A 13,480-nucleotide genomic window follows, 5' to 3' on the forward strand; every position below is an offset into this window, starting at 1 on the left:
ATGAGGAAGACTGAAGTTCAGTCAGTTTGTAGTCAGATTGTACCCTTCAATTGCATGCTTCCTGTGATACCTTATTGTCTCAATTTGATATCATGGTAAGATTGGCAAGAATTTGTTTGTAATAGACCTCTAAACATCTAGCTGGCTTTGTGTACTCATAATTCTGGCTCCTGCTGAGCCTGAAATTAAAAGTTTTGACAAGAAGCAAGAAATAAATTACTCTGTGTCATGCTTGCTCTCCTACTCTTGTTCTCTGCTGTGTGCTTTCTCTTCCCGTACACTTTCTCCTTTTTTTCTGGACCAGCCTTACTGCTGCTTCATAGTTACTGATGATGAGAACACTTTTTGTCACCCTGGCAAGCATATGAATAAAGCTTCTAATGAAAATACAAATTTTCTGACCCAATCAATTAAGACAGACTTCATGCATTCTGTGGTCTCAAGCTGATTTTGTATTTTTCAGTGCTTTCAGCCACCTGTCATAATTTCACTTGTGCTGACTTCAGTGTATATATGTATTAACTCTAACCTATAGGGAATAACAGTGAACTACTGCAGTTTATAATTTTAACAGTTTTAATAGTTTCATTATCTTCTATTTCCAAATTTACCGGGTTTTTAAATCATCACACAAGGTAGTTTTGTTGGATTTAGATTGATGTGCTCATCTAGCATTCTTCTAATAGAGGGTTTCTAGTGAGTTGTAATCTGTTTACAGCATTAGATGTAAGTGACACAAATAACTAGTAATAAGATTTCTTAATTGCCTGTTGTGGGATTTTTTGGTGTGACTTCTTGTAGTGTGGGCTGTATACCTTTAAATGTTTAATGTCATATGGACATCTTGATATTGATTTATGTTATTTTTTAATTGAATTTCATTGCTTGTGGGGTATTACAAACTCTTCATACATAAAGATGTGAAAAAGGAATCCCTCATGTATATATAAATTTGTAAATTCATTAAATCAAATGGACTGTTTTCAGGTGGGATAGAAAATGACAGCATATGTGCAGCTTTAAATGCAAGTTCTATTGCAAACCAATAGTTCAATACTAAGGATTACAGGAAGTGGCCTGACCAGCGATCTCTGATGAAGCGTTTGTGTTTCTCCAGCAAACATTATTGAATGTTCTATTCCATTATGCATAATAGCAGTTGTAATTATTCTGTGGCAATTCCTCCTAACTTTATTATTAGGATTACTGTACCTAAGCCCGTAAGCTCATATGAATATTCTTTGTGTTCCCCAAGCTACAAGCAAATAAGTTGTGACCTTCACTAGCAGTGTAACAACTATCAAGTTAATCATTATTTATAGCAAAAGGGCATGTTTTTACCCTCCTGCTTATGGAACCTCATGTCCTATGAGGCTTCATCATATGGCTGGGGATCTCAATTTGCATGCTTTTAGCATTAGATTAGTTAGTAATTGGAAAGAGTAATGTTTTGTGGCTTCTGCACAACAGTTTAAATTAAGACCTGTGTGCCTCATTTGTAGCAGGCTTTTATGCCGAAAACTTAAGCTAAGAAGTTATAATGCTTCAGACTAGAAGTAAGAAGCCTCTTTGTCATTCTATTTCTTATAAAAAGCCCTTGTGATGCTATATTTGTTGACTCCTTTTGCAGAAGCTGTATTTTGATTTTGCTAGACCTGAAACCTTACTACTAGTTAAAATATCATGAGGAATAAGTTGTATTGTTTCTATACTTGTTTGTTGTGGAATCTGTTTGTGTTATTTACAATAGAGACAGGCTTGCTGAAGGATTTAGCCTTTTATTTTTTTAAATGGACAGTAGTGAATTGTTGATGTAAATGAATAATTGCCTCCTAGTTTTCCTTCAGTTTCTTCTAATAAAAGAGTATTATTGTCTGCACATTTGTCAGGTTGTTGTGGTGTGGGTGGTTTTTTTGGGGTGTTTTTTTTTGTTGTTTTTTTTTTTTGGTGAGAGAGAAGAAAAAAGCTTATACCATTTTATTTTTCTCAAACACAATTCTAATGTATAATGAGTTGGATATCCACTCTGTATGTCAAAATCAGGTCAGGTATTGTTAAAAATGCATTTAGAGTGCTTAAAGTTAAAAAGCTTATGCAATATCTAAATGTATTAAAATTCTAAGGTATTTTCTTTGTTTAAATGCAGAAATAAATAGGAGTCAACTGGGATAGTGCAGCTAGGGCAATACCATAACTATCTGCTATATTTTTCTGTAAGATGTATGTAGTTCATGTAAGTTTATTTGATACAAGAAATGTGTGAATACTCATTTAGATATTTTCTGTGTATCAGCTGTGATACATTATCTTTTGGAACAATGGTTTTAAGGTTTCTATTTGCTTCATCCTTCTCCTTTGGCCTTTAAAGGCAGATACCTTTGAATACTCACAAAGTTTACTTTGTGAGAATGTCATCTATTTGATTCCTGCTTTGTAAGATTGGTCTCTGCCTTATACTTAGTAGTGTTTTAAGCTTTTGGCCCCTGTGTACTTACATTTGGCAAAGTGAGTATGACCAGATTATTTGTGAATTTGTATGTAAATCACTTGTATGTAAATATTTGATCCTTTGGTGGAAAATGCTGTAAAGGTGATAAATAATTCTGGAAATCCTGATTAAAAACTACTAATAAAATAACTGCTAATTAGCTCCTAGTTTTCATTTATCTGTTTCTTGCAGTGGATTGAGTCTAGTAAATAAAACAGCAATGAGTATTAATATATTTATAGCTTAGACTTGGACCATATCTTTATGGGTGCTAAAGTGATCTGCTTTGATCCCCTGTTTTACCTAACTAGAAATTTGCCTGTAGCCCAAAATGTAACTAGCCTCATTTGCTCTTCAACTGAACATATGGCATCATATCCCTCCTCCTCTCCCTGCCATGTTTATTCTTTTGACCTGTGATATCCTATCGTATTTCTTACTGTTCATGTGCATTACACCTACTGAGGACCCTACCACATGACTTCCTCTTGCACCTTGAAAAACTAATTTTTCACAAATTCCACTTGAAGTATGTCTTTGTCAACCAATCTGTTTAACAATGGTGAATGAAGAAACTATAGTAAAGAGAAATCAGAGCTTCTAAATTGCTTTTGAAGTTTAAAATGAATACTGATTAATCATTTTATTTGGGAGCAAAGTTTACTTAATAACAATGGAATGAAATTCGACGCTGTGTAATTACTAGGGTTGAGAAGAGTTAATTTCAGTCCCCGTGTTAGTTTGCTCGTCAAAGGTACCATCAGTTTGGAGATGGGAATATCAGCAGTGAAAGCCCAGTGGTTTATGTGATGGTTCCAGGTATACTGTAAGTTCCTCTTCTACTACTACTATAGCAATAATTTTTTTAGCTAATGTTGCAGTTATCATACAAAGGAGGGGTAGCCTAGTTTCAGCACTACGTGCTTTATTGCATGTATCACCTAACTCGAATCTACATTAGCAGTTATCTCTTGGCCAACTTGGGAGATACTGTTATTGTATTTGGTGACTCTGAAAAAGCTTTCTGAGAGATAAACTATTAGAAAACTTCAGTCTGGAATACTCACATAATTTCTGTTTAGTAAAAGGAGTCTCTGTTTTAAAGTAAGCCTTGCAAACATAAATAAAGACAGTACTGCAGTGGGCTTCTTCCTTCCTCTGCCCTTTTCCAAGAGCTAACTCAGAGCCAGCGTTGATCAGGTATACCCTGGTTTTGTATCATATCACACAAAATAATTTTGGGGGATTTGATGTACCTCCTAATTATGCGTTAATTACTTGGTTATTTTGATTCATGCCTTTTTGTGTCCCGTTATGGAAGTCCTACATTTATTGCCAGTGTCAGTGTGTAGGTGTAGGGTTTGTTTTTCCCCTTTGCAGAGGATGCTGAGATTAGTATTGCTACAAGTACATATTTAATTTTTAGTCCATTATGCTTTTATAAATAGTAAGATGCATGCAAAAAGCTTGTTTGCTTGTTTGCTTTTTTCCTGGGAATTAGTGTACTTGGTTCTCCTTTGATTTTAATATTAAATGATAAGCAGTAACAACAATCCCTTCTTTTCATCAGGCTTGCCCTAAGTATTTATCCTGTGTAATCTGATTTGCATGCAGTAGTGCATTGAAAGATGTGAACTAGAGTTTGTCATAAATTAATGTTATTTAATGTGTCATTTAATAAAGAAATATATTTCAAACTTATTTCCTGTAATACAACAGATTCTTGGTCTCTTACAGTAAGTGGGTATGTTTTTACCAATTTTAATGGGTTTCACCTGTTGATGGAAAGAGAATTAGGTGGAAGATTGATAAAGGAAATTTAGATCTAAATGTAGATCTATTTTTCTCCTCTTGTCTCAGCCTTCTTTGAATCCTGGGGGAAGACAAGCATCTGATGTAGTACTGTTAAACCACTGGAGCATTAGAAATTATGATGTACAGCGTGGGGACATTGTGTCACTGGTGTAAGTAATTTTGCATGCATTTCAAGACATGCTTATGTAGATATTGAACCATCGATGGTTCATCTGCAATAATGTAGGTATATATGTGAGCAAGGAACATAACATTTTAAGTAATGCATTATTGTTATTTTTGTCATCTTGTCAAAACTCAGATGTTCAAAGAATGCATTACCAAGTTTTTACTTGAAAGGAATGCAATGCAAGATCATCACTGTATCATGTGATACAGTGTATATGTGTACCAAAACTGCCAAGAACAAAGAGCTGTGAGATAGAAATAGATAAAACGTTATGTGGCTTAAAGGAGTATAGTTTTAAGTTGCTTGGCTATGTACTTATGAGAAAATTATTCCTTATCAACTAATACTGTATGTTTTTCTTCCTGATGAAGTACGTTTACTGAATAAAATCTAAGGTAGGATCACAAGAATTCAACCACCTTCATAAAGGACAAATGGAGCAAAATATATAATTTGACATTTAAAATTGGGAGGTCTATGTATCAAGCCAAAAGGTGGCAGTGTTTCGCTGTTGAAAATACCCAAGACTAACAGGACAGAAACTCCATTTCAGCCTTAATATAATATAGAAATAGAATGTCAAAGTGCTCATAACTGGTATAGGGATATAATACATACTCATATTATATGCTTGGAGAGTTCAGGCTTAAGGTTTTAGTTTTGTAAGTGAAATGCACAATATGTAGATTGTAACAGAAATGTCTTTGGAAGCCATATTATCTGCCTGCCTTTTTGTCATATAGCTTTTCTAATTGTCCCATTTTTTTGCCTAGCTCTTCACTGTAGTGGTAATATGTAAGACAATTTTCACTACCAGCTCTTAAAGCCAAGGCTCTCATGTATTCTTCTGTTGTTAGATACTTAAAATTTGCGCTGTGATCTGTCTCATTTTCTGTCATGTAATATTTTCTGTAAATAGTCTAGCTACAAATAAGAATTTATTCATGTTTGCTACAGATAATATTGCAAAAGGAATCCAATTTCAGGTCACTTAATGATTGCTGTAAAATGTGATTCTGCCTGTGTGTGCATCCCTCTGCCCAAGTCATGCTCTGGTGATAGTTTAAAAGAGTCAGTATAACTGATTAGTAATTAATAGACAGAGCAGAAAATGAACACATTGTCTGATCAGAAAACAAAATTAATAGTTTCATTCTTATTATATTCATTGAATGTTTGTGATTCTGTCTGAGCCATCTGCATTGGTTATTTTCACTTTGCTGCATGTTTGAGCATGTTAACTAGTATTTTAGATGCTGTGGGGATTTTTGTATGTGTGGGAACTTTTCCGTAATCTAGGTGGAGTTTATGTACACCCACATAGAGGAAGCTGTTTCATGCAGCTTCATTCGTTCTTAGTCTTTGGGAAGTCCCCTAGATAATCAGATCACAGTATTCTAAAAGCACTTTAAGATCAATACAAAGGGAGTTGAACAATATAAAAATAATCTATTGGATAGTTTTAATATAAAATATCCTTTAGTGTTTACATTTATCAGTAACAGCTTTTAAGTACCTCATGATATGGGTTTGTTAGAAGCAGTTTTGGCCTGCTTCCTGATTGTATTGTTAAGTTTTTAATTGTGTGGCAAAGTCTTGCAGGATATAGTATCTGGATGTGATTTTGTACTTTTCAGTTTTTGAGACGTAATTTTGCTATACAATGCTTTTATTGTGTAAATGGGTTAATACTTCTATCTGTTTTTATTTTGATTGTTTACCTATGATTTTTGTAACTTAGATATATGCATGAATTTTGCTTGCTGGTCCTCAGAGTCCTTAGGCAAGGCATGAAGGGGAATGCTGATCTCCCATCAGGTGCTTTTTTACTGTTCCTCTAAGAAATTCAGTTAAGAAAGGTTGGTGTGACTGAGATAGGCAAATGGATATGTAAACCCTTGTTCTGTATTCTTGTTGGCTGCTTTACATTTGTCCACTATCTCCTCTTTGCCAAGCTGCAGCAGAAGATAATTTAGAGGTTAACAGTGGAAGGGCAGTCTTTAGCAGAACAAGAGCTGAAGTAAAATATTCCTTCATGGCAGCATGACCAGGGCCATTCAAACTCATCTCTTTGCTCCAAGTTTTGCCTGTTGACCCTCTACTTACAATGGACTTTGCTAGTTGGGATGTCAACAATCCCTTTAGGAATTGTGGTAGAAACAGCAGCCATCCAGAATGACATAGTATGTCTGATGGTATGAAGAAAACAAAGAGATGAGTTAGTCCTGGATGCCCCAGAAGAGAATCAGTGGGTCTGTGGTCAAGATTCTGATACTGCTTGCATATCCAAAAAGTTTTCCCTCTGTTGTCCAATCTAGTTCTTGATAAACATACATATATATACACACACATATAATTTTATAACTTTGGTTGCAAATGAACACCCTAGTACTCAAGTACTTGCTGGTGTTTATACCTAGTAAAAGTACTGAATGAAGAATGTATGTGTCTCTGTCATCTCAGTCTGTGTATCTGGTGTAGGTGAACCACTCATCTCAACCACAGCTGTCAAATTAGCCACTGCATGCACACATGTGCATTTACCTTGTTTTAGACAAAATATATCGAATGGCATTAGTCTTTAAAAATATTAAATTAGACTCAGGTAAAACCAATGGAGATTGGTAGAAAAAAAAATCTTAAATTACAGTTTAGTATTTTACAAATAGTTTTGTCTTACCTTAGCCTTTAGAATATTTTTTTCCCTTTAGCTTGAACTCATTTTTATTGATACTAGAATCAGGAGAGCTCAGTGTTGCATGCTGTCACTTTTGAACTCACCATTTTAAGTTGATTCAGAACTAAGCAAAATGTTATCGTTCTTAACATGATCACTTGCTCGACTGCTTTATTTAGGTGCTGCTATATTACTGGCACTTAATACACTGAAAATCAAAACAGCAATAATTTTTAAATAAGTGAAGTAATTTCTGTTGTTCTGTTTTCTAGAATACTACCTTTCCATCTCTTAAATAGATAAAAAAAAAAAAAAAGAAAAAAGTGCCTTATGTTTTTAGTTTTGGAAGCGTGTTTATTTGTTTTCAAAGAGAAAAAAAATAGTTGTGTAGCACATGAGGTCATCTTTCAAAGATGAGTGCATGTTTTTGCCAGGCAGACTTTGGTTTTCCAGTAACCTTTTTGTTGAAACAGGCATCTATTTTGTAAGAGCTTAGCTGAGGTAGATCTCAACAGTTGTGTAGAACTTTATCAGATGTTGAAGAACAAGTTATAAGATACATAGTGTTCTCTCAGCTGGTTTTACTCTGTAAAGTTTGAGTGCCAGCAGCATTGTAGCTGGAGCCATATGCACCACAGTGGGGGCTGTACAGCTCATGCAATTCCCTGGGAATATATACTGCAGCTGCACGTCCCAGTACTTAGAGAGATAGTGCTCTTCTGCTGCAGATTAAGGGATATTTTTGCCAACTTTACCTGTCTGTAATTTGTTTTTTACTGTGTACAAATGCAGGCATTGTTATTAATTAATGTTGCCAAAGAGTGGTTTCTAGGTCTAGAATTAATTTTGGTTGCCTTTATGGAAAACCTCCTGTCCTGATTGTACAATCATACTGTCTTTTTATTCCAAAATTTCTTTCTTAATGTAGAAAAAAGTTGGTGTTTAGATTTTCAAATGATAAAAAGTTAGGGTTGTAGTCACAGACGCTAATTTTAACCTTGAGGTCAAAAATTAGAGGTTAATTTAAAGGTTGTGCTCTGTCTGTAATAGAGAGAACACCTTCTCCAACATTTGACTGAGAGCAGGAGCCTACTTGCTGGATAGGTTGCCAGGTGTCCCTCCATTGCTAATTTAGAATGTGTTCTTTTTTGTCAAATAAAAATAACTATGCTAAATTAATCTTAGAAAATAAAAAAGAGAAACATGCCGTTTGTTCTGTACATTCTGAATGGTAACATGCTTTTAAAATATGAACTATAAAAGCTAAATGGGCAGTATGTTTAAAAACATGTTTTTAAAGGTCAGCTATAAAAATAAGGAAATAAATGTTGTATATTTTGTCAGCTTCTTTTGAGTTCTCATGTAGGAGCATAATTGCTTTAAATACAAACCCGACTTTCTACATAGAAAATTCCTTGACATTAAAAAACCCCCAAATCATACTTCGTCTCCTATCCTTATTATCCTTATGAGGAATATTATCTCAGACCTTTCAGTAAACTCCTTTGTTTTGGGTAAACTGCTAAGCATTTATATGAGCTTGATCTGTGAAAAATCCAGTGCAGATCATCATTCTGGAGGAATAATCAAAGTACTACATTTGAGGTTGTTTCTGCAGCTGTGTCCTTCACTGGCATTTGTTCAGAAATGAGAACTGGAAAAGATAATTGCAATGATGATTTTATGTGATGGTTCAACAAGTTTCAGCCCATACATTCAAATACAAATAATGCAATATTTGAAGGAATGTAGTCTTGTTTAGCTGAAAACAAAAGAGTTCTCAAATGGTGCAAACTGAATATATGCTATTCATAGAAGATCACTAATTGGAATTTCATTAGTGAGACTAACTTAGTAAAAAGTTTGATATTTACAGTAAGAAGGTACTTACTGAAGGTACTGCCTTGAGTTTGAATTACTTGTAATTATGAAAAGATTTTCTACTAAATTCTGGAAGACATAATATGAATGGATATGTAATGGTTCTTGCATTACATTTAGGAAAGCTTTCTGACTAAAATATTGGACAACCTTTTATGAATACCTCTGCTTGGCCTTCTTAAGTCTTCCAGCTTTTGTTCTATTTTTGTTTGTACTTAGGTCTCTGTACCAAGTCATCTGTCTTTTGACAGGTAGGACACCGCAAAGGAGGTTGTGCTGACATAGAAGCTAAATAATCACTTTAGTTTCTGTGCCTCAGTGACCTCAGAAAATCTTTTCCTATTCTGTTCCTTCAGCTGGTGAAAAAAACCCAAAACCTCTCATGTCTATTCTTGATAAAAACCAAATATATAGTTCTATTTTTATTATCTGTGTTATGATCTATTCTTAGTGTGGGTATCATACTATATATAAGTGTATATAGTAATACATAATACTGTTGGTGGAAGAAAGTCTTGCATCTTCTGTTTATAAAGTGAAATCCTTTTTCTAAGGAAACTTTCCAGATAGTGTACATGATCCTTGGTTTTAATATGAGGTGCTCGGAAGGGGTTTAGTAGGAAGGTATTGCATTGCTGTGGAAACTGAACAGTTGTGGAGGAAAGAAGCTGTTGCAGTTAAAGTTGTGGTTGTTACATTTAAAGTCTATGGATATGACTAGGAAGTTGACAAGATTTAATTGCAATAACCACTGCTGGAAAGAGTCTTTAGGTCAAAAAGTCACAAAAATGAATGTTATAGCTTGCAGATTGTTTAGTGGTGAAATTTCAAGTTGGAGATTTAAAACCAGCTATATTTATTTTTAAAAAGGTAATGATGGGAAAGTCAGATGGCCTTTGCTGTTTGTGAAAGAGGTGTTGATTGATTCATTGATTGATTGGGAAGACTACTGTAGTGTTGTATGTCGTGCTGTCAGAACTTCGTATTCTGGTTGATTTTTATTTTATTTGCCTTGCTGTTGAATTAAGTACCTTGCTGTTGAATTAAGAAACAAATTGTTGCTTTCTGAACATCTGAACATTTATTAGAGTAATATTGGAAGTTTACTAAATCCACTTCATTGGTTACCCAGTTGTTCTAGGCTTTGGGTTTGGTTTGTTTGTTTGTTTTTGGTATTCCTGCATATAGTATAGTCTTGGTGTTTTGTTTAAAATGCAGCATTGAGAGACTTGACAAAAATAATTAAAGTCAGATGCACAGTCTTTAGGATTTAGTTGAATTTACTTCTGAGGTATGTAGCATAAAATTTCTTTAAGAACCATTGTAGTGAAAGTAGAGGGAGATTACAGTCTTGCCCACCTCAGAAGCAAAATACTTAAAAATACAGATCTGTAGATTATCCAGTATAGAACAGCTTTAATTTTGATGCTACTGAATTGGTACTGTATATACTGATAAGTATATTGACTTATGTGTATTTACACTGGAATAACTGTGAGTTATCGTAGTGTTGCAACTCAGCTGGAACAGGATGTAAATAATAAAAACAAGTTAATTTGAAGTTACACAAATATATACATATATTTGATTTTTGGAAAGTTAGAAAGGTGTGAGAAAAACTGTTTATGTTGTGATCTTCAAATTGTAGGATGATGTGGTGTTAGCAGCTAATTGATGCATAAGGAGACCCTATGTTCTGCTGTTGGAGGAGAGTTAACAGTAATTTTCAATCTCAAAAATTAACTGATTTAATAATTCAATTTAGTTATTTTTTACTTCACTTTTTAGTGATCAGGCAAATGAAGAAGAGGGGAAAACCTATTTTACCAAGTGACATAATTTTTACCTTTTCAATAGAAATTTAAAAGAGATGGAACAGCATAGAATAGTTTTTTATACTCTTCTTGAGGATGGGCAGTCACAGTATGTTGGAGGTCCTGGGTCTAAGTGGACAGCAGCTTGGAACGTTGCAGAAGTTGCAGCGGTGATTTGATTGGCTGAAAAGCTGTCTCTGATCATGTAACTCTGCCTTACAGTAAGATGGCTGACTGCCCTGTGAAGGTCATGCTGAGCAAAAGGAGCATGAAGCCTGCCTTGGTTTAGAAAAATGTCACTTTTACCTTTTGAAATATAATTTAGATACTAGGAATGTGCTTTGCTGTAGCAGGATCTGCTGCCATGTATGTACAGTAAGGTGACAGTATATGTTTCCTGAATGTTTTTTCCTTGAATCTTAAGAAACTCTTGAACCTTTGACAACTCTTACAGGAAAATGTTTGGTATGTTTTTTTTCTCAGTATATTTCCAACTGCTGAGAAGTAATTACTTGCTATTTATGACTGGTATTGCTTCTAGGTACTTGGAACTAGGAAAGGTTTTACAAGTCAGTGAAATAAGCTACACAATCTCATTGCTGAAAGTGGCAGGCAATATAATTGTTTCAGCAACTAACGAGAAATTCCAGTGCTCATTCTCTGTCAGGTACTCAGATTAGACACCTCCTTATGTAAATTCAGACTGAAAATCTGTGACGATATAGGATAAAAAAAATTAATTGGTATTCATATGATTATTCTTGTGCTTTAGAGTGTAAGTGTATTTTTGATTATCATAAATATAGATGGACCATAATTTTTAAATATATGCTCTGAATACATACTCTGTTTAATCTGCTGATCAGATATCTTAACACTTTAGATTGTTAAAGTGATACTTTGTTGAAAGTAATTTCCTTCCCTTAAAAGTGAACCCAATGTTCTGACTGTGATTCCTAGAGATGATAACAAATCAAAGTACTTAATGTTAGGTTCCACTGCACTTATGAAATGCTGAGTGCTGAATTCATGAAATACTAGATTCAGTTTAAGATAAACTCACTATTTTAAGTGTTTACCTTTCATATTGCTTTACTTAAATTGTGAATATTACACATTTTGGACCTAAAGATGCTGTATCACCTATTATGAAGAAGTTGTTCTATACTTATGTGGAACTGGAGTAATGATTTTTTGTTTGTTTTTTGTAAAATAAGTCTGGAAATCATCTTCCTATTTCTTTTCCATATGAAACAATTATCTTTTAAGGAGATCCAGTTCCTTGGCATCAAGGTTTTCATATTCCAGTGCAAAGTTTTGCTACCTGCAGTAGTATGAAAGCTCTAACAGAGAGATATATGTAGGATGTTACAGTATGATTCAGCAGTTCTTGAATCCTGCAGTAATTTTTCTTGTGAGATGAAGCCTGATTATTCATATGATTATTTATATTTTAAGTTCTGGATGTAAGCAGTTAAAGCAGTTAACCAGGTGAAATTGGTTCTTTGTATGCAAAAAGACACCTGAATATAAATATATATATATATATATTTATTATTATTTTTTTTTTTATTTAGCCTGCTTTCATTTTGTGTACGATTTGGGAAATACTGAGGTGGTATTTTATTTTACAGGATATTTCAAACATTGTGTTCTTGGACGAATTATAGATTAGATATTGCCACGGCTGACTTTTATCTTTCAGTAATAACTTCCCCTAGGCCATTTTAGTCAGTTGTATTATGAGCAACCATAAATATTAACTACAGGGTGTTTCTTCTAGGAATCTTTCAATTAACTATACATATGCTGACAAAGTGAATTTTGCTTACACATGAAAAATATTTATTTCCAATCTAATTGGTGGAGTTGGAAGAAAAACCATGGGTCTTGACCTGTGCTGAGTATATTGTGGACATGAATATTTTTGCATGTAATAAGCAGTCTTGGCCTTGTTTTCTGTTTTTTCAACCTATTAGCAAAGGCAAAAACAAGGGAATGGCAAATTATCAGGTTTAAAATTATAATTAACCTTATAATCACTGTATTTCCTAGGGAAATTATATTGATGAAAGTAACATTAGTTTTTTATGCACAATCAACTGTTCCTGAAAAGTGCAATTGAACAATATTTAGCTTTAAGAACATGTGTACATATTTGTATTTGTATTTGGGACTTCATTGTTATTGTCAACTGTCTATCTGATGATTAGCTACAGAGAAAAGTCCTTCTCAGAGACGCACAGCAGAAAGATGAGACAGAGGCCACAGTTGCAGCAAGGGGCATTCTGACTCTACACATGGGAAAAAAAAGGAGCAGAATTGGAATTGCCAAGTCATTAGCCAGAGAGGCTATGAAACCTCCAGCCTTAATTGAAAATGGACTAGCAAAAACCCAAGCATACTCATCTGCCTTTCTTGTTGCATCTGTTTTGGCCATGAACTGAAGTAGATAACTTCCAGAGGTACTTACCAGCCTGAATTCTTCTGTTTGTTTTCCTCAAATGGAATTTCAGCAATGGAACGTCTAAAATGTGAGGCATAATAGCTGTACACTATCAAGGTTAACATTACTAATTAATGTTTACAATAAGCATTATGATGTTTTTAATTTGTTTTATAGCATGGAAGTGGAG

The 13,480-nt window shown here is 34.1% G+C and overlaps 1 protein-coding gene across 1 annotated transcript in view; it reads left to right on the forward strand.

The window, feature by feature from the left end:
- Positions 1 to 13,480, forward strand: part of IMMP2L (inner mitochondrial membrane peptidase subunit 2) — a 423,567-nt gene that overhangs the window by 11,587 nt on the left and 398,500 nt on the right. The window contains exon 3 of the mRNA XM_040062071.2: positions 4,349 to 4,452. Coding sequence (XP_039918005.1) covers positions 4,349 to 4,452 — 104 coding nt within the window. The remainder of the gene's footprint in view (positions 1 to 4,348; positions 4,453 to 13,480) is intronic.

The sequence above is a fragment of the Hirundo rustica genome, chromosome 4 (genome assembly GCF_015227805.2).
Source record: "Hirundo rustica isolate bHirRus1 chromosome 4, bHirRus1.pri.v3, whole genome shotgun sequence".
NCBI lineage: Eukaryota > Metazoa > Chordata > Aves > Passeriformes > Hirundinidae > Hirundo > Hirundo rustica.